Genomic DNA, 23237 nt, shown 5'->3' with positions numbered 1-23237 from the left:
TGCCACCAAGAGTCCCCTTTATGGGTATTAAATATAATTAAGATTACCTGCAGAATCTCTCTCTAGATCTATCTTAAGCTTTATGGACAGTCGTGGCTACTCTTATTTTACCTTCGCTCACAGGTTCGCATTTATTTAGAAACAGTACTTTGGATTAAGGTTCAGTGAATACACATTTTTTAACATAACAAACATATTTATTAAACTACGATGCAATTATACAGTATCTTAAATGACTTGGCTCTTTCTAAAAATCTAAATCTAAGAATTATAATATCTCAATAATTGTACATACATTAAAACATGCAGCAATACTATCATACAAAAAATCTATGTTCTAATCCCAATACTAATTTGTTGATGCAATATATATTTCAATCAACAAGTTTCTCATATCTAAATTATACAAATTAATCTTCAGCTTCTTAGTCTGGAACAAACAATCGCAAATAAACTTTTGTGTACCATTGACTATCAGTCTATCTTCCGTAATGTTAAACAAACACATAAAATTCTACTCACAGTTCTTCTCCAACACATATCTTAACTGGCTCTCTTATCTCTTTACTGGTTCCACTGACTGCTTTTCCTTCCTGGGCTTCAACATTCATGCGGGCTTCTTTCCTTTAGCACCGTCACAGTGTGGAGGACTCCTGGGGCTCGATACATATTACACTGATGCTTTCTAGGTCAGCCCACGGCTTTCAGTGTCCAATGCACATGGCAGATTATGTTGCTGGCAAGGCATGCTGGTCCGACTTCTCTTCTCCTTGATACCTCCTGGCCCCACAGCTGCTTTCAGGACTTCTTCCGAACAGGTGTCCGCAATGCTGGATCAAGACACTATGAGAGGAAACTGCGTTTCCTCCTGCGTTTCTACATATCCTGGAGTTTTTCCTGATCCTTTCTTATACTTCTCCTCAGGTCCCTGGATTAAGGGTTGAGAACCCCTAATATTCCAGCTCAAAAGTGGATGTGACCTTCAGACCTGTCGAATACTTCTTTTCCCACAAAATACACAAAAACAATCTAATTTACCAAAATGCGGGACATCGTTAGATGTTCGGCGCCTTTTGTTGCACTGTCCTTGAGACATTTGGTTAAGCTCAAACACAACTGAAAGCACTTTACATTGTATAAATAAAGCTTCTAAGCTATTTCTTTTAAATCGGAACCACGTCAAAATGCCAGGCCACTTTCTAATGCATTGCCCCTGATATATACAGTTTAATTCATACAGTTTCAACATATACTTGCATGGTTTTTCATAAATCACAAAATTATTACAACTACAGAGTTAATATATACCTTATATACAAAATTCATAAAAAAATTTACAATCAGTGTTAAATTACAATATCCTTCTTTATACAATATTCGTGACCTCTGTAAAAGTCGATGCAAAGATAAGAAAAAAAATTTTCTACTGCATCGAATTTTACATCTGATCCCCACCCTCTGTGCTCCTTGGTTTGTAGCAACACCCCACTAAATATCCTGTCTTGCCCACCTCTACCTCACACCATATGCTTTCAAAATCATTAGTGTCACTGCCTTTCAAAGCCTCCACTCTTAGAGGACATAGGTCATCACTTATCATAAGCAGTACTCCACCACTGCGTTTTCCCTTCCTATCCTGCAGAAAAATGCTATACCCTACAACTTCTATACCTGTTATTATATCCTCTTCTGTCATCCACGTCTCAGTGATCCCAAAAATCTTTGACCAGGCTGATGCTATCAGTGCCACCAGTTCTTCTCCTTTATTCGAGATACTCCTGGCATTATTATAAAGCATAAAAATGCCATTGTTTCCATACCTAGCATTATCCCCTTTAGACTCCACTGGGCTCAGTGTTACTTAATGTCGTCCCCGTTTCCCAAGTACCCATTCCCACAAGAGGCCACCCCTGCTACCATCTACCCTGGGTATTCTAGTTTCCCTGCATTGACACACCGACTCATTCAGAAAATAGTAATCTCTCCAGATGCCAACGTCCTTCCTCATTCAAATACAAGCAGTCTCTCGTATACAATTCCTTTCTGTCCTCAAACGCCCTCCAAGCATCCACATATTCCAATCCTCTCTTCTGACACATTCTAGCTATTATGTTATTCAATATTACTGCTCTTCTGTTCAGCTCGTCACCATCATACTAGGCAACACGCACACACAAATCTCAAGAAAAAAGGAAATACTAGTAGATTTTCCTGGCAATGACTTTGCAAGAAATGGACAATCCATCATGGGACCAGGATTATATGAAGAATAAAAATTAAACAGGGTGCTTAACGGTCAAAGCTATATAACTGAGAAGAGACCCCACATAGCCTTCAAAGGGAATGTGGAGAACCGACCAGGGCTTCTGACCAAATGTCCAATTCTCACCTTCTCGTGGTACACCCTGTTGGGTATCTACCTGGATACTGAACGGATGAGGATGGGCTGGCAATTTGGGATTTAGATGACCAAATTGTATTCTTATTGGCTTAAACCAACATTTCATATGATGGTACAATGTGACATAATTTCTTGCTGGCCGAGGCAACACCCGGTAAAACAAGGCCCCTGTTGTTTTCGCAAGGAACCAGGGCAAACAGTGAAAAGCCAGCTACTGGAACAAATCCCAAAACTTACCCCAACTCAACATTGCCAGAGTTCAAGATCGGTTCTATCAACATAAGAAGCCTGAATGAAAAAGAAATCGAGCTAGCTGTGGAATTGGATAAGTACCAGATTGACATAATAGGGGTGACTGTAACAAAAAAGACAAAAAGGTGAGATCTCTCTGAGCAATAAATACAAAATGTTATATTCATGCAATAAAAATCAAGGAAAAGAAGGAGTAGCCATAGTATACAACACTAAATATGAGGCTAATCTTCTTGAATGGCAGGCAGTCTCAAGTAGAGTGATGTGGGCAAATATCAGAATGGGGAACTGGACAATGAGAATTATTTGTGCCTATGGTCCCACAAAAGGTTCTACTAAGGTAGAAGTGGAGGAATTTTTTCAGGCTTTAGAAAAAGCAACTGACACAATGAAAGAGGAAAAGTTGGTCCTTGTTGGGGATCTAAATAGCAGAGTAGGAAATGATTGTCAGACATACAAAAATATTTTGGGAAAATTTGGAGAAAAGAGCAAAGGGCAGAAATCCAGCAAATACCTGCTAGATTTCTGCTCAGGACATCGACTGGTTATTACTGACGCAATGTTTCAATACAAAAATGTGTACAAATTCATATGGAGAGAAGAGGCAAGGAATAAGAAAAATCTCATTGACTATTTTATTGTTGATAGTGATGTTTTCTCCCTGGTGCAGGACACCAGAGTGTACAGAGAATTTGAAACTGGAAGTGATCACTATTTAGTCTAACAGGTTAAAATTGAATTTCATATTGAAAAGAAAAACATGTAAGAAAGTTTTAAAGAGAATAAAAGTTGAGCAGCTCTCAGATGTGAACTGTAGACTAAAATACATAAAGATTATTGAAGAAAAAATGAAAGAGTTTGAGAACAGGAATCAAACCTTGGAGATTCAGTGGCAAGCCTTGAAGAAAGCCCTGATTGATTCAGCTAGAGAGGCATGTGGTGAAGTTGTCTGCAAGGATAGAAAAATCAGAACTCCATGGTGGACACAGTAAGTTAAAGAGGCAATGAAGGAAATGAAGAAAGCATATCAAAAGTTCCTAGCAAATAATCAGCTTGTGCTCTTAGAGAATACAGAGACAAATGTAAGAAAGCTAAAAATTGTGTAAAACTGGCTCAATAAAAGGCATGAGAGGACTTTGACAAGAACACAGAAAATAAATATCAAGAAGGTAGCAAGATATTCTGGATGTTACTGAAGAAGCTCAGAAATGGAGGAAAGAGTGCTGTAAAAGGAATTAGAGATGATAAAGGTGACATGAAAACAGGAGAAAAAGATATCCTTGAAATATGGAGTAATTACTTTGAAAAACTGCTAAATGAAGCAAGCAGTGATGACAGCACAGTGATAAAAAAAACACTGACTAGGCATGCAGTCAGGAATACATATCCATACTTGTAGTAAAAGTCATTAAAAGCCTGAAATGTAGAAAGGAGAGTAGATGATATTCGACCAGAAATGCTCAAGTATGGAGGTATAAAAGTCATACAGTGGCTGCACAGCACAGTTCAGAAGGCCTGGACAGATGGACGAATTCCAGATGACTGGAGTAGAGCTCTCATAGTACCCATATATAAAAAGGGAAATAAAACTGAATGTGAGAATTACAGAGGCATTTCATTACTGAGTGGTCCTAGTAAGATATACGCAAGTATACTTGAGAAACGGTTGAGAAGGACTGTGGAAGAAAAGCTTGGTGAAGAACAAGCTGGATTTAGGCCAAATAGAGGCTGTCAGGATCAGATTTTCACTTTACAACAGATAGTTGAGAAATCATGGGAATATAACAAAGATCTCTATTTAAGTTTTGTAGATCTGGAAAATGCATATGACAAGGTGCCAAGAGAGAAGCTATACAGAATGGTACATTTATATGCTGTTAATGGGGCATTATATCAAGCAATACTTTGTCTTTATTTGACTTGTAAGTCAGCAGTTAGAATTGAAGGAAGTACAGGAAGATGGTTTAATGTTAAACCTTCTCTTATTCATTATCGATATGGGACACATTATGAAGGAAAGTGGTTTTAAACCTGATATATCAAAATTGGAGGTGTTAATCTCAGCTTTTTGCTTTATGCAGATGATGTCATACTTCTAAATAAGTCCGCTACAAGTCTGCAAGATTCCCTGACTAAACTGAATAACTGTTGTAATAGACATGGTATGAACATCAGCATTAAAAAGACAAAGACAATGAAAATGGGCAGAAACATTGAAAATATCAACTACATTGTGAATGGAGAACTTATAGAACAAGTAAAACATTTCAGCTACTTAGGCACAATTTTTAGTGAAGATGGTAAGTTAAATATTGAAATAGACAACAGAATCAAGAAAGCTGGTATGGCAGGAAGTCAATTAAATAAATTTATATGGAATAAGAGAGAAATTAGCCAAAACACTAAATTAGCTATATTCAAGACAGTGTTTAACACGTTCATTGCCAAGCTGAAAATTGGAATTTCGTGTGGTGGCCAAATTTTTTTTTACTTGATAGTGACACCCACGCGATAACGCGTGATCGGCCGGGAGGTGAGAACTTGCACCACGTGATATCGCGTGATTGGCAATGAACGTGTTAAACCAATTTTAACTTATGGATCTGAGAGCTGGGTCAGAAGTAAAACACTTGACCAAAGACTAGAGACCGCCGATATGAGAGTCCTGAGAAAGATTAGGGGCATGAACAGATGGCATCAATGACAATATCATATTACAATTGAGGATATTAGGAAAGAACTTGATATTGTTAGCATCCAGAAATAAGTGACCATGCCACCTGAGATTAGCAGAGCTAATCTCAGGTGGCATGGTCACTTAAACAGAATGGGAAAGGAAAGATTAGTAAAACAAGTGTTCTCTGCCAGGTTGGCAGGAAAAAGACCCAGAGGAAGACCAAGATATTGATACAGTAAAATGTGCCTTAGAAGAAAGAAATATAAGACCTGATAATACTGGAGTTTTGACATTTAACAGATTGATTTGGAAGAAAATTGTAGATAGGAAGTTAGTAATGATGTAAATTTTTCAGGTAGTACTATCATGTCCTGTACACCCCCTTGAGGGTATATATCAGGAATTTGATGATGATGATGATAAATATTAAATGTAATGAAATGATTCAAGAAACAGAAAAACAAAAAGTTAGATATTATGATCCTAACACAAACAAAGAAACAAGGATTTTGAAATATTGGATAAACATCTACATATATAGTAGAAAAGATAAAAGCAGAAAGGCTAAAACTATAGTATGTAAGCTCATAAAATGCAAATGGAGGAAGCAAGTAAAAAGTCAAGAATTAAATGAAAGGTTTAAAATTCCTTTAAGTATATATGGTTGTAAGTTTTAATTATTAGAACTTATGCCCAATGGGATGATGCCTTGCTCAATGAAGTGTACTTAAAGATCTAAGAGAAATGATGGAATCAATCAAGTTGGGCAGAATGATAATCACTGTGTGTTAGGACACCATGGAGAAGATCATATTAATAACAATGGATGTGGGGAGATTCATTTATGTTTGAAAATGAGAGGTATTACATGCTGCATGGCTATTATCAGCTTTAATATATATATATATATATATATATATAAAATTTACATGGACTCCAACTAGAGGTTTGAAATCAAAAACTAATCTGAGGATAGCCAGGCAAGAGAATGGCAACAGTACAAGACATGAGTGTTTTGTTGAGCTGAATGCAAGACAGATCATTATATGATAATAAGTTTGACTTGAGATGCCTAGATACAGAACAGGGCTGTCAGAAGTTATGTAACAGTATACAAGATTTATATAGACATCTTGAGTAAAAAGTAGATTTAATTAGAGAAGAAGCTGCATCTGTGTCATATATCATTTAAAAAATGTGTACATGAGGCTGTCGAAGAGTCCACTGGAAGAGAAGTAAGAGATGAGTAAATATACAATGGATTAATCAACAAGTGAAAAAGAAGACAGAAGGCTTATAAAGAGATGGTTAGGCAATAAAATCTCTACAGACAGAGAGGAATACAACATTGTGAAACAAGTTAAAAAAAAAAGGGATTAAGGATAAAGCAGAAATACAGTCGCTCGGCTGAGGATCAGTGATTTGTGAAATGTAAGATCTTGTTACAGATCTTGAGAACTCTCTATCATTTCACTTCAAGATTCTAAGAGATATTACAAAAGATTATTATATGATCATAGTGTGGAATATCAAGGAGATAAGGTAACCACATATAAAGTAATAGAGGACATGAGATGTTCAGGCATCAAAAAACAGAAACATAGTTATTCCTGGCAGAAAGGTAGTAGAAATTCTTACATATGGTGGTAGTAAAGGGTTACAGACCCTGATAGTGTTATTCAACAAAGTGATTGTAAGAATATCCCATTTGAGTGAAATCTGTCAGTCAGAAACACACACACATACACACACACCCATAAGAAGGGCAGTAAAAAAGCCCTTAAGAATTATAGAGGAATAAGTCTCATGTATCGATTAGTAGGATATTTAGTTGAATTATGAGAGAAAGAATTAAATCCACCGTAATGTTGGAAGAACAGTCTGGTGACAAATGTTCCAAAAAATAATTAATAAGAATAAAGAACTACATCTGATTTTTCATTTGGAGAAAGCTCATAATACTGTGCTATGAAAAAGAAATGGCAGGCAACCAAGAGAGTAGGTTTATGTGAAGGAATGTAGACAATGTGCAGAGGATGTACCCAGAATCTAAATCTGAGAAAAAGGTTGGAATTTTTTTAAGAGGAACTTAATATGGATACTTTAAAGTATCTGTGGATATTAATACAATGAGATTAATAGCAGAGAAAGCTAGGAAAAAACACTCTATATACTTACGTTTATACATGTGTGTGTGTATATATATATATATATATATATATATATATATTTTTTTTTTTTTTTTTTTTTTTACATCTAATATTTTGATCTGTTAAGGCACTACTAACTGCATCAATTCACTAAGTCTTTCTGCAGTCCTGGTCATAAATACGCCTGTTGAGCTAGCCTTTTCCTTCTCACCTTCTGCACAAGTGACCACACAATCTGAGATTAACTCTGTGCAAGAATTCCGAATGCTAACAATGTTCTTTTTTAATATCCTCATTATCAATATGAGTCTACAAATGATGCCACCTATTCAGCCCTAGTGTTTATCAGAATTGTCAGGTCAGTGGTCTCTAGTCACAAACCAACCACTTTATTTCTAATCAAATGGACAGATCCATAAGTTAAAATTGGTTTAGACGCTGCCTTGTATGCTGCTAGTTTAGTGCTTTGACTAATTTCTCTCTTATTCTACTATATAAATTTATTCATTTCATTTCCCCAACATATCTTTGCTATATATTGTACCTAAATGGCTAAATCACTTTGCATGTTCTATAGGCTCCTGAATATAAACATCATCACAGTCGATGTTCATATTCAGGCTTACATTCTCAGTTTTATTATTTTTTTTTTTATTCTTAATTTTTTTTTTTATCAAAATCATTAATAGCAGTTATTCAATTCAACAGACCTGAAGATTGGCATTGATGTTTTTTTTACTATTATTATTATTTTCTATGTGATTCTGTTTAAGAAAGTAGTCTAGAGTGAAAGAGAATTACTACTATAAGTGGAGTAAGTACTTAATTAGAAAACTGCTCCTGAAACCAAACACTGAACTTTTCCAAGCCACCCAAAAAAGTTTGATGAATGTTTTCAGCACTGATATTATGTTTAATGCCCTTTCCTTCTCAATGTAATCAATGCAGATGATGAATAACAGTGGAAATAGTATGGAACCTTATTTTGCATCTGACATTACCTCAAACTAATACAATTAATGATGCCAAGAAATTACAATCTTAGTTTAATCCTTCATCCAAGTGTAAGCAAACAAAGTTTGCATGTGTCATATATCTTCATAACAGGGCTAATGAATTCAATTGCCTCAGTATCTCATAATGCAATGCACACACCCTTTTGAACATGCATAGGTATTCCAAAAGTCGTGCCTATCAAAGTTGAAGCTGAGCCGCATTATACAATGGATGACCATTACCTAACATATGGCAGACAGATTACATAATAGTGACCAATAGTACTTGGATGCAATCTATCTGCCATATGTTAGGTAATGGTCATCCATTGTATAATTTTGTGAAATAATTATGAGGAAAGCAAAATAGTACTTTCCTAAGAGCAACAAGTTGTTATTTGGAATGTTGTTTTGCCTGTTCTTACACAAATATTGCAGGGAAATTTATTTCGTCAGAGGTATTTCAACTGTAACCATTTTGTTCCTCAAAATTTGACAATTATAACATTAATGAAACACTTTCAGGAAACTGGATCAGTTGTAGACAAACAGTTCCATGCCGATGTTTGAGGCTAAAGTGACTACGGTATGTGATGCAACATTCACCTTCAAAGAGACTTAGAAAACTCTCTGCACAGACTAGTATGTGATATGGCAATACTTGAAGAGCCACCAAACAATTAAAACTTCACCCATCACATGTTCACTCACAGTCCAGGAAGTGAAGCTAATGGATAAGGAAAAAAAGATGTGTACTGTAGATGGTTTCAATCATTTGTTGAAGAAAATGGAGTTCACAAGCTGGACAGTGTTTTCTTTAGTGACAAAGCATGGTTCCACCTTAGTGGATACATAAATAACCAAAATAACTCCTCATGTTTTCCATGAAACACCTTTGCATTATCTGAAAATTGGAATGTGGTGTGCAGAATCATTGTAGGAAACTTTTTTTTTTTGAGATGACATTGGGCAGCACACTATACTGACCTTGAGACTGAAGAACGTGATTGCTGTTTTCAGCAGGACAGTGTCACTTGCCATACATCAAATGAAACTATTAATAAATATCATAAGATTTGTCACCTCCAGATTTCTTCTGTGGTTACCTGAAAGGTAAGGTGTATAACAATAATCCTCACACAATTGGTGAACTGAAGATGAATGTCACTGAAACAATCAGAGCACTCATTAATTCCATGCTTCAAATAGTTGCTTCTAATTTAGTAAAAAGATCATATGCCTGCATTCAAAAACGAGGCAGCTATTTTGAATATTTGCTTTATTATTATTATTATTATTATTAGACACCTCCAGGGAGTCCAAGGACTCATCGAGAGAGGGCACCTGCTCTACAACTCCGTCTCCACCATTCAATCATCAACTGACCACAAATACACCAATGCTATCCACCATCGACCACCACTGGTATTTTCACAGATAATCACAAACTTCCATGCCCAAGGTGGGATTCAAACCCACGGCCTTTTGGCTGGAAAGCTGTTACACTATCCACTAGGCTAACTAGGCCGGCAATGTAATGTTTGGTAATGTTATTTATTTTGGCCTTTGTAAAGATATGGTTAAGCTTCATTTGTAGCAATTTAGTTATATAAAGTTTGTCACTAATATCGAAAAATTCAAGTTTATTTTATCATGTGCCAAACTTTTGGGAAGGACCACTATCCAGAAAAGCTACTAAGTTGGAAGTAATACAAAATTCATATATTTCTCATATACAAGAAGTGAAAAGGTGTATCACCTTAATATTAAATTTAGTTTAATCCTTTATCCAAGTGTGTGCAAACAAAGTTTGCACCTGAAAGTATCTTCAGGACTGGGGTAAAGTGGTACAACACCGGGTCTCCTTGCAAAGGTGGAACAAGCTACCAACACTCCTATCTCAGTATCTCCCATAATGCAAAACACATCTCCTTGTGGATATGTCTACTAGTTTCGACCTTTATTGGGGTCTCTTCAGTGGGAGCCAGGCCCAAGTGGAGATACCAGGCAGAAGCATTAACAAGGTCATCTCCTCCTATAGAAGCTGCCAAACTGTCTGCCACCTTTTTATTAAATTACTCTGGATTTAGAGAAAGATATTGAAAGTTTATTTTTCACTTGGTCAGACTATAATAAATTTAGTTTAATCCTTTATCCAAGTGTGTGCAAACAAAGTTTGCGCCTGAAAAATTCTTCAGGACTGGGGTAAAGTGGTACAACACTGGGCAACTCCTTGCAAAGGTGGAGCAAGCTACCAACACTCCTATCTCAGTATCTCCAATAATGCAAAACACATCTCCTTGTGGATATGTATAATGTGGGTAGTGGCCCTTCCTTTAATGCATAACATTATAGATATCCGCAAGGAGATGTGTTTTGCATTATGGGAGATACCGAGATAGGAGTGTTGTGTATCACCTTATTATTAAAATAGTCTGGATTAGAGAGAGAGATGTTAAAAGTTTTTCATTTGGTTACACTATAAATTAAAAATGCCAAGAAATTAAATTCTTGGCTTAATTCTTTAAACCCAAGTATAAGCAAACAAAGTTTGCACATGAAGTATCTTCACAACTGGGCTACTAGTATATAACTTTATATCGATTACCTCCTTCAAATCTAATAGCTGACTTATAACTTAAATATAGGCTATATGTTGCTGTTTTCAATTCACAATGTATAATTATAAGGTTTAAACAGCATTTTTCTTGGCACTTTGTCATATATTTTTTCAGATCCTAATAGTCCCCTGATTTCTTAACTATGAATTTTTTTTTTTTTTGTTCAGTGTGAGACCACCGTGCAACTTATAGGAGATTTGAAATTTTTCCATGCTATCAGCTATCAGCTAACCTATGTTGTTCCCATATAGGGAGTAGGCGGGGCCGTTTACCCTATCTAACTTATGGAGACTGAGTGGGCAGATGCTTGGTGTTCAAATCAGGATTTCCAGATCATGTATACAATAAAACAAAATTAGAGAAAATAAATAAAATACTACAAAAAAAAAAATTCATATTCCTATGGTTGGGTTGTAAATCTATAGTACTAATGTACTATATGTTTACATTCCTTCAATGAGTGAGAGTCAGAAAAACTGCTTCAAACATCCAGAATATCTCTATGCTTTGCGTGTTTGGCATTTTTTTTCATCTCTGATTTCTTTTAGAGAACTCATTCTCCCAATTTTTTTTTCCTTTTTTCTTCCAAATAGTAGAAGTAAACAAGAGAAACACACTTCTCAAAACACTTCATGCTTCATACATTAATGTTCCTATGCATACAGATTGTATAGGCCATGTTCAAATATAGTCCCAAACATTCAAATGGTAAGATTCTTGTTAACATGAATCATACAACTTGAATGTCAAATTAAAAACACCTACAAAAAACAACAAAAAGAAGATTAATGGAAAGTTAATGAAAACAAGAAATGTACCAAAAATTCTATAATAAAATTAAACACAAATCACATTCCTCTTAACATAATTTAGGTTAGTCTGGAACCATTTTATTGATTATCTAAAAAAAAAATGTTTAAATGTCATTTCTTACCTGAGAAGAGGGCAAGATCATTTGGGGATACCTTTGCTGCCATTCTAGCTGCCATTGTAGAAATAATTGCTGTTGCTGAAGTAATAATTCGTATGATGTTTCTGCTGATGTAGTTGCAGCAGTTTGATTTTTGTGAGAATTATGTGGCCCCTGCAATTATTAATAATTTCACTAATTTATTAAATTACATACTGTCACTAATAGCAAAAAAATATTATTATTATTATGTACAGTATCTACATGGAGTCTACAGACTCATTGTGAGAGATCCACACTAACGTTTAAATAAACAAAACCTATCATACTTCTTTTTCAACTCAATTACTATCAGGACACTGAATTAATTCTGGAAATCCATTCAACTCGTTCTCCACTAAACAAAACATATCATACTTCTTTTTCAACTCAATTACTATCAGGACACTGAATTAATTCTGGAAATCCATTCAACTCGTTCTCCACTCTCCACATAAAACATCTAATCCACACACCCTTACTAACGACACTGTTACACAACCTCCACAAATGACCCCTGGTTCTCAGACTATTTCTGTATATTGAATATTTTTTTTTTTACATCAATTTTATAAAACTCCTTTAATATCTTATAAGTTTCCATCATGTCCCCTCTTTTTTTGCCTATTAACTAATCTTTTTAGCACATCTTCAACCTATATGCATTAGTAGCATTCCATAGACTGGCACCAGCTTGGTCACTTATCTTGACTACTGATTGTGTACAGTAGTCAAGATGCAGCCGAATCATAGCCTTATAGAAAGGGATAATAACTTCCCCATCTTTACTTGTTAGCATGTTTTTCAATATCCAAGTAACTCTTTGAGCTATTTTACCAACTTTTGCAATATTCCCTATGAAAAACTTTCTGTCTAACATTATCCCCAAATCCCTAGCCTCATCAACTTTCTGCTATCCAGTACCAACAATGTGATACACAGTATCCAACTTTTTCAACTGGAAGTTTATAAACTCACTTGGAACCTTGCCTTATATTTTGCTGCAACATCAAATTGACAATTATTAACCTTTGTCCACCATTCAATCCTACTGCAAGATATATTGATAACCTTTATCAACTTTTGCCTTCATCAGTTATGCATCATCAGCTAACAACTGAATTGAATACCGCCCCCACATCCTTAAATCTTTCCCTATATAAGTGGTTCCCAACCTTTTTTCCCTTTTAAACCCATTTCTATAAATTGTGAACCCCTTGTTTTTAAAATAGCAGTGATTCAAACTTAACATTTATTGTTCCATTACTAACGTTTTGCATTTTATTTACTTTACTTGTTTTTCCGCCATTACTGATTATTTTTCATGTCCCCTGAACGGCTCAGCACATATCCCCGGGGGGTATATGTACTTCTGGTTGGGAACCGATGCCATATATCATTGATATATAAATTAACGAGTAGCAGCCTAGTACAAAATGCTAAGGTTCTCCACTAGTCACCTTCATTCACATAGATTGCACTTCACTATATACTGCTCTTTGGTGTCTGTCTGTCAGTCTCCCCCGTCCCCTCATCCATGCTACTAACTTCATATCCGTTCCTGTTTGCTCTAACTTTTCTAACAGTTTTTCATGTTGTATTCTGTCAAATGCCTTGGTCAAGTCCAGCAGCATCATGGTGTAGCCATTTCCTTTATCCAATTCCACTGACACCTTATTAGAAAATGTGAATAAATTTCTGAGGCAGGACCTACTTTTTACGAAGCCATGTTGCCCCTGTAGAGTATCATATTCCTATCCATCCACCCATTCCCGAATGGTACTTTTAATCAAATTTTCCAACAATTTAACCACCTCTACAGTCTTGGAGCCACTTTTATATGATGGAACTATCTTACCATCTTTTCGCTCCCTTGGAACCTTGCCAAAGCTGAGACTTAGATTAAACAACTTTGTCAGAGGCACTGTTAGTTCATGTCTGCTTTCTTGTAGTACACGAGCTGACGACATACCTTCCAGGTCCACTGTGGTATTCACATTGATATTTTTCAATACACTGAGTACCTTCAGTGTATTGAAGGTAATCAGTGTATTGTTCACACTTCCACACATGGAAGTGTGGACAAATGATAATAGCTCTCAATATAATATCCCATTGTATATCTAATCATTCCACTTTGGAATGATTAGATATACAATGGGATATTATATTGGTGGGATTATGGTTGGAGTAAGTAATCAGGTTAGAGATCTTGGAATTATGGTGGATACATGTAGTCCAAGGGGTCACAATTACAAAAATTGCAAATATAACCAAGAGAATAAATGGAATGCTGAAATGTAGATTGATATGTAAGGATATGGAAGAATATAGATATGGAAAAAAAATTTTAAAAATTTAAAAAAAAATTTTTTAAGGGTCCAGAAACTTTGCCCTAGAGACCAAACAAAGAACTTTTCAGGAATCCAGTAAGCGAGGCATGGTCTCACACCAGATGATGCAATTCATCCACCACCTGAAGACAACTGCAAACATTTATGCCCATAGCAGGATTCAAATAACCTATCTATTGTGCATACAACCTATTGTGTGTACCAGTATATTTAAACTAATTTTCATTCTCATCATGCCTATATGTAACTCTAATCCACTATAGACTATCCTCAATTACCCTTCTTCCAAAGGCTGAAGATGTCAGCAAAAATCGTTGCTGACCAAATACATCCATTCATAGCGACCACTTAGCATGCATTAAATGGCCATTTCCAAAACGATAAAAAAGGTAATGTACATGCCAGATGGCACATGCCCTGAAGAAATTTAAGTTTCCTGTGTCATAGTGACTTTGCTTATATCCCTGACCTCCTCCTTCAGTCACTGTTTATCAATAGCAATTACCCTTGCTATTGATGGGAATGTGGTAGAAGGAGATGTTCATCACATAATAGAACTATGGGAATTCAGTACATCATACTAGAAACAGGACACCCAAAGCATTTCTGAAGTTTCGGATGATGTATTAGCATATCAGGGTCTAAAATGGCATCAGGTTTGCATCGTTAATAAAATGGCCAATGGCGCAATTATCATTGTGTACAATAGTATTTCTTCTCCAGATACCAGTTTACACCTAGTGTGTAAACTGGTATCTGGAGAAGAAATTTGCATACCGAGTTTCAAATTATGATTAAAATAAATTATTCCAGAACATAGATACTGATATTATGGCAGTGAAAAAATATTATTTATAGTGAAATCTCATATCACAAATGACCATATTTTGGTCCAAATTACACAGTATCAATGTTTTGATAAATGATATTTGCTACAGTGAAATTAACATAGTATTCCTTAGTTTACTAAAGAATACTATGTGATAAATAATGAATTATAGAAAAAAAGTCTTTTCCATATACAGCTACATTTATAATATGGTCAGTGATACATAAGAAAATCCTCTTAAGTGAGGGTTACTCACCTCTTAAAATATTACCAAGTAAATAGAATAACAGTTAGTGTTGTATTCACTTTTGAAGGTTCAGCCTTAAATGTATTAGCAAACATGTACTTTCGACCGTAATAGTAGACTCGTTTACACTCCCAATTATAGATTCACTGATGATACCATCAGAATAGTTAAATATCAGCGATATTTATTAATAAATTAGTATTTTGTATACTTATATACTAGACTTAAACTTTTGATATCAATTTCTGGATAAAATTCCTGTACCCACATTTCATGACAATTTAACTTTATTCAGTAGATTGTTCTTTCTCCTTCAATTAACAATTTTTAATTTTAATGCTTACATCATCATATTTATCTGTCTTCTTACTCCTTTCAATCTAACATAAACCTATGATTAAATATGGACAACTGTGTAATGTATGAACTAGAAAGACAATAAAAATGGATGATCGGTGAAGTCCTCTGATTTTACCACAGATGGTCTCATCTCTTGCTGGAAGCCTGAAAAGTATATCACCATCATCATTGCTTCAATCTCTGCTGACAATCATCATGGGAGGTCCACTCATGCAATAACATGTTCATTCATGTTGAATCTCAAACTCCTTAATCCTGCAGAGGTCGTGGTCATAAAAATTGCAGCTTAGGTCACATGTATCTGAGAGATACATTCATTACTAGTATGTGCTGAAATGCAATAAAACTTAAAAAAAAACAAAAAACACTACAAATATAAATAATACATGATGGTTTATTTATTTTCAGTTACAATCTAGAAATTATTGAACAAAGAAAAAAAAAAACTAAACCAATACTATACTGACATCGGAGTTTACGGTATCTCTCAGATACAATTTACTATCAAATATCACACACCTTTTACATAACACGTGTTAAACCAAAACTGACTGCATAAACAGTGCGGAATATCACTCATAATATATGCATGTGCAGCTAGTCATGACCTCCAAGCAATGCACTGGATATGTGTAAGAATATTTATATTAAACAATTTGTTTGTATCTGTCGATCAGCCGCAACCTCCGCAGGGTTAATACTCCCAGCTTTCACAATGCATTCTGGGAATGTGTTTCACTCATCCATAATTCTTCATGTAAAAAAATCTACTCTTGACTCCCTTCTTCCTCACACCTTTACATGGCTTCCACAGATGGACCGTTGTTCATTCCCCACCCACCCCCTTACTTTCCACACTTTCTACTTTATTTATAATCCTCTCTGTTTTAATCCAGTTGATTAACTACTCAATTGATTTCTGACTTATTGGCACAAGGACAGCAAGGGTTATAACGCATCATATCAAAGGTTACAGCAGTACCCAAAGATATAAATTAGTAAATATGTTATGTGCAGAACAATTAAGAAATGCAATATTGACATATAAATAGAATGTATATTAAAATGCATCTGTATAAATGAATTCTTTGTAGAAAATTAAAAAAGTCATGCAACTTGTCTCAGTCAGATAAGATCTCCATGAGTGCATATGACTTGACCAAATAAGTAAAAATTTCATTTCTCTAGTGTGAAGTTCTACTCTACCAAGAGAATATAACAAATGGTTAGATGCATGTTGCATTTTATGCTCAAATGGGTCATCAGCCCTCAGTAAATAAGAAGGTGTAAGATGACTGTGACCTATGCATAGCCTAGCAAGAACAACTTCCTCTGTTATGTTACTATATTGACTAGAATGTCAATGTTGTTACGTTTGTTATATGCAATGTTGTAACATTCATGCCAAAAGCTTGTATAATATCTTTAATGTGTAAACCAAAGGATGAATGGTATGATACTGAGGTTTACAAAGCAGAGAAAAAATACTAATTCATGCAGAATGATCTGGAAGACAACATGGCTGTTTTCATATAAGTCACAGAGCAGGTTAATTAGTTTCAACAAGACTTTGAATGGGAAATGTGCAAAAAGACTTAAGTAGCTATTTGCATACCCTGATGATGGGTAGGATACAATCATCAGAATGTGCTCTCTCTCTCTCTCTTACAAAACTGTAAACCTGGGACCAATAATCAAGCTTTGAATGTAAAGTACATGAATCAGCATCCCATTCTGTAGAAGATAGATATTATGTAGAAGATAGAGTGCAAAGGACATTCAGTGCTTGCTTGCACTTTTCTCATAATTGACAAACGTGTGTAAGGAATCTAAGCCTTCTGTCAAAGATGAGTCCAAAGAACTTGGCCTCTGATACTACTGGAATAATACTTTTTGTCCCATTCTTAAATAAGTATCTGAATGTAGGATACACTTTCAGCAGAATGCACAGTGTTTTCTGCTGAAATCCTGAATCCCATTACTAAGGGCCCATAAAGAGACATGATTGATTGCTAGTTTAAGCTGTCTTTCAATTGCCCTCATATTGCAGGAGTGACAGTAAATTGTGAAGTCATCAACATAAAGAGCATTGCTTACTGTTGGAGGAAGCTGTTCAGTGATTGGATTAACTTTGATAGCAAAAAGGGTCACAATTAAGATGGAGACTTAAGGAACATTATCTTCTTGATGATACAGCCAAGGTAATGTGCTTCACATTAGGACTTGATAGACTCGGCTGGATAGAAAGTATTTAATAAAAACAGGAATATGTCCCTTCAGACCAAGATTAAAGAGATCTTTTAGTATGCCATATCTCCAGGCAGTGTCAAAATCTTTTTCATGTCAAAAAAAAAAAAATGAAACCAGATGTTCTTGTTTCAAGAAAGCATTTCTTATATATAGTAGGATTGTAGGATTTAATGCACAAGTGTGATTTTGTAGCTTTTTTAAGTAACACAAAAGAATTGCATAACATTCCCCCCCCCCACAAGATGTTACAGAGACAGCTGGTCAGAGCAATAGGATGATAACTGTTTGCCTGCATTGGACTCTTTCCTGGTTTTGGGATGGCAAAGACAACTGATTTATGCCAAGAATCTGGAAACTCTTCCTCTGTAGGTATTCTTTTGTATATTAAGAAAAGGAGATTACAGAAGATGTTTTATCATCTCATAATGGACATCATCATCATCAGGACCTACTGCACTAGGGTGTAACAGTATAAGAGCTCTTTTCAGTTCCTCCTTAACAAATGGCTGATTGTATGGCTCTAACCCATTCGTAGAGAAGCTTAGCCACTTCTCTTGTTGCTCTTTCAATATTAAAAAATCAGGATGATATGAAGCAGTTGATGAGATTCTAGCAAAATTTCTCCCAGTGTCTGTGATAGCTTTCTAATCAGCAGCAACACACCCATTATGTTCCAAGGTAGACAAACAGTGTGTTCTGTATCTGCCTTTCATATCTCATATTTTATCTCATTCAATATTTGCAGTAGTTGTTTGATTAATCAGTGATATAGTTTGGATGCATTCTTATTTTTGACTCTGATGTCTAACATAACATGCTATGACACCTGAGTGCATTTAAAAGATGTTAAGTTTGTTGTGGTAAGGTATCTAATGAAATAAACACCATGTTCTGTCTTGATCTTTTTTGGCTACTTGGAATGCAGCATTCTGCTACAGCTTGGATAGAATGGAAATTGAGATGATATTTTTCGAATTGCAGCTGTTGCTGTATGGACAATACAATCTGTTACATACTGATAGGTGATTGGCTGCTGCTTCAGCAGTAAAAAAAAAGTATTCCTGTCAGCCTGATCCATTTTCCACATGGGCATCCATGTAGAAGAACAGGGTTTCTATATAAAATAATCACTTCTATAGATGTTCTCGTTCACATCCACTGAAGCAGTGGGAAAATGGCATGGGAGAAGATTGTAGGATCTATTGCAGAATACGAATGGACAGGCATATGGAAGAAGGTACTAAGTTTATTATTCAAAAGGGAGAGATCATTATTGTCAAGGATATGCTTAATGATAGAACTTCATCAATTTGTGTTGGCACTAACCCACAGAGTGTTGTGTGCTTCAAGTTACCCATGATAAGGTTGGATTGAGGCAGTTGCAATATAAGATTATTAGCTCGATCTCATTTAACTCATAACCTGATGGTGAACATATTGTAATAAGAAATCATAGGAACCATGTTCTCCTACATGGATGCCCATGAATAGGCATGATTTACCACATGGAAAGGAGTATGACTACCCAGTAGGATAGCTACTCCACCATGGGTAGGACTATCTCCAATTCTGTAACTGCATACAACAGTGAAATTCCTTAAGGTATTTAGAACCCAGTGAGGACACTGGGTTCTAAATATTCTTCTTGCAAACAGAAACAGAAAGGTATGTTTCTGCAACAAAATCTCGATGTCGTCGATAGTCTGGCGAATTACAGAAAATTTTCCTGTTATTCTGGATTGGTTGATTTCAGATTGATTTCATCTGATGTCCTTATCAGATACATATTTGTCAACTGATTTTGGGAAGTACTGACTACCAGTGTCCATTTCTTCCTCTGTAAAAATATTAAATACATCATCTAATGTGTCAGGATCATTTGGTAAGTTTAATTTACTTTCAGTGGAATCCATATTTCACTCAGAAAATAGTATCCATATTTTCTGAGTGAGAGTCTAGTAGTTTATCTTTAAGAAATATCATTGCCATATGTTTTTTTTTTGACAAGTCAATTATCATTGAACGGTGCTATTTTCAGAGTCATTTCTGGAGGGAGACCATAGGTTATTCCACTGATGCACTCACAACAGAGAAGAAATGATGATAATAATGTTCAAGTATGATAAAATTATCAGATGGTTGAACAGGCGTATGACTGAGTTGCTGTTGGCATTATCTTAACTTAACCTTCTCAGCATTTCAGGATCTCAGGACTGGTGTGGTTGTGGTGGCTAACTTTCCTTTTGTATCCTGATATGATATATGCTTCCTTTAATGGAGACTACAACATGGTTTATGGAGACTACAACCAAGTTGTAGTCTCCATAATTTTTCTAGAAAAGGTCATCTTTTCACTTCTGACATGCACTGATGTGTGCTGGATTATCTCCCTGACAGTTGACACAGGTGGTGATCTGGTTCCTGGTAGAAACCAGGTGACCATCCCTAAATATCAAGATGCACATCATACCTGTCACTCCCTAATCTTTAAGGTTTGAACATATTGCTTCATCAGGAACAGAAAGAAGATCCCATTCTGATATCACTCATCTACAAGAATTGAATATTTTATAAGGTGTTACTGTGATTGGTATTCTACTCAGTGATGGTGCTCTCAGCAGATTTTCAGAATGCTGATGACATAATGTTTCCACAAGGATATCACTAGAACAAAGTTTCTGAACTGTTTTGAGAGAACTGGCCAGTCCTACCAAACCCTTCTGAATAAAGATGGGTTACGTTTTCCCCTATTGGTTTCTGAACTGTTTTAAGAGAACTGGCCAGTCCACCCAAACCCTTTTGAATAAAGATGGGTTACATTTTCCCTATTGGTTTTCATCTGTTGCATGGATGATAAGAAAAACTGGTACATTTATATCAGTATCACATGCCATTTCTTAGTTTATTCTATTATCCAATGATGTATCTACAGTATAAGTACTTGGCTGGGACCTTGTTAGGGATTGAAATATTTAAAGATGAAGGATTCAAGCTCAAGATTTTTTTTTCAGCATCAAGAGTCACACATGGATGCCCACTGACCGGCAAACAATGACTGCTCTCAAGAGTGGAACACCAGGGTTATTCTCAACACCATATGAGCACCACAGCAAGCCTTGTGTTCTGTCCCCAGACCACAGGGTAGATAACTTACAACATTGTTTACCCATGCAGGGAAGCCCACTATCTAAATGATCCTGGCCAGGACATCTACAACCATCCATCTTACCAAAGCAGAGGCCAAAGTAGTGCAAGACTAGCATGTTCCCCCTTTCCAGATATCCACAGATTGCATCGCATGGCATATACAATAGCAGGGTGTTGGATCTCAGTGAAGGTGGTAACACAGGACAGCAAAATAGATCAGGAAAAGTATAACAAAAAATACAGGAAGAAATACAAAGAAAAACAGGATGAATGAAAAGGGCCAAAACAATCATTGGGAAGTCCCCTTCCCTACAAACAGGTACCTCACAGAGAGGGGATTAATCCAATAAAATCTTCTCACATCACCTCTTTCCCAACAGAATCTATAATTTATATTCCTTTAACCTTTCTCCATAATCAACATTCCAGAGTCCCAATACCAACTTGTCTCTGGACCTTCTCCAATGTTTCTGCATCACAATGAAAAACAGAGTGACCATTTCAGCACAATGGTCCACGTATAGTGTAACAATACTTAATAAAACAGACCCAACCCCCCTCTTATTCCTACTTGTCAAGATATTCCATATCATATATAACAGCAATGTGCTGTTGTTACACCACTTGTAATGAGCTCTCTAACCTTCTTCAGTCCACTGTCAACCATCTCAGCTAAAATTCTGTATATATCTTAATCTAAGCAATAACATCAGCAATGCTCCTTACAATTCTCCCCAACTAGAATCATCAACAAACAAATGAAGATTCCTAGTCATATTTAATAACAGCATCATAAATAAATAAAGATCACAATGATATATATGGCATTAATATATTAAAAAAATTATAGAAAAGATCAATAATAATTGACCTTCCAGCAGAGTTACGATGTGAATTCCATGAATTACCTAAATTCATATTTATTCCTATTTACTTCAGTGAATGGTACAAACAAACAGCATTCTTAATCATTGTGAAATGCATAAAGCAGGAAAAAATATGTTGAGAAAGTAATCAGAATAAACAGGTGAGAGAGGGGAACATCAATTAAGTTTACTGCCATTTTATGGAGAGCATAAAGCATTTTTGGGATGCATCATCCCAAACATGAAATACTATTCTAATATACTATGAATTTATGAATATACTAGGGGGGGGGCTATTCCCCCTGGTGCCTATGGCGCCCCCCTTGCTCCGGACTGGTAGGCCGGTTTTCCTTGAATTCTGATGACTCGAATTTTGAAGACTCGAAAGGGAGGGTTCAATGGATGTCAAAGAGAAGTCAAGGGATGTCTGCCCCACTACAGTCCAGGACCTCATCACATGCTTACACGAAGAAATGTCCAAAATTCCCATTGATCGCAATCATACGATTGTGGGAAGTATGTCCCGTAGGATTTCTGTAGTCATCACAGCAAAAAGAGGGTCCTACATCTTATTAAGATGGGTGCCATTGCTGTTGTTCGTAACACTATATTGTCCACTGACTTTTTTCCAAGCAGTTTATAGATTCTTACTTTTGGTTTCTTTTGTTAAATCGTTATTTATCCATATATTTGAATTAAAACATCCTCATATTTCATTAGCCTTAATGGATTTTTCTTTGACTTCATTCTATGTCATCTTTTCACAGTTATTACTAATTCGTAACAATGATTCCTAATTTAATTAAATTACTTGTTCTAATATATTAACGATTTAGTTCCAATTTACATCCTATTGGTTTTTTGCATGCCACCATTTTTGACTTCTTTGCATAAAATTACTGCATATCTGTTGGAATTTAAATAACTGAGTATGGTGGTCACCTTCATTTCCTATGTAATACTGCATGATCTGTATATACATATATCATATACAATTATAGTGAATATTATCCAACCACACTTGGTCTTTTGATTTTCTGTTCAAACAAATTTAAAAAAAAAGTACTTTATCCCCTGATGACATTTCAAACTCCTCTGATGCCACCTCAACATCACCCACACATTACTATCAAATGACC

General features: G+C 35.6%; 1 protein-coding gene across 4 annotated transcripts in view; it reads right to left on the bottom strand.

Moving 5' to 3' along the window:
* Nucleotides 1-23237, bottom strand: part of LOC150102880 (uncharacterized) — a 539029-nt gene that overhangs the window by 276760 nt on the left and 239032 nt on the right. For all 4 annotated transcript variants that reach the window (XM_090397682.1, XM_090397680.1, XM_090397684.1 and 1 more), the window contains exon 9: nt 12031-12180. In XM_090397682.1, coding sequence (XP_090253808.1) covers nt 12031-12180 — 150 coding nt within the window. The remainder of the gene's footprint in view (nt 1-12030; nt 12181-23237) is intronic.

This window comes from Typopeltis vanoorti, chromosome 9, assembly GCF_054136105.1.
Source record: "Typopeltis vanoorti isolate ZY-2024b chromosome 9, IOZ_Tvanoo_1.0, whole genome shotgun sequence".
NCBI classification, from domain to species: domain Eukaryota; kingdom Metazoa; phylum Arthropoda; class Arachnida; order Uropygi; family Thelyphonidae; genus Typopeltis; species Typopeltis vanoorti.
The sequence above is the reverse complement of the archived record's forward strand: the minus strand, read 5'-3'. Positions and strand labels throughout refer to the sequence as shown.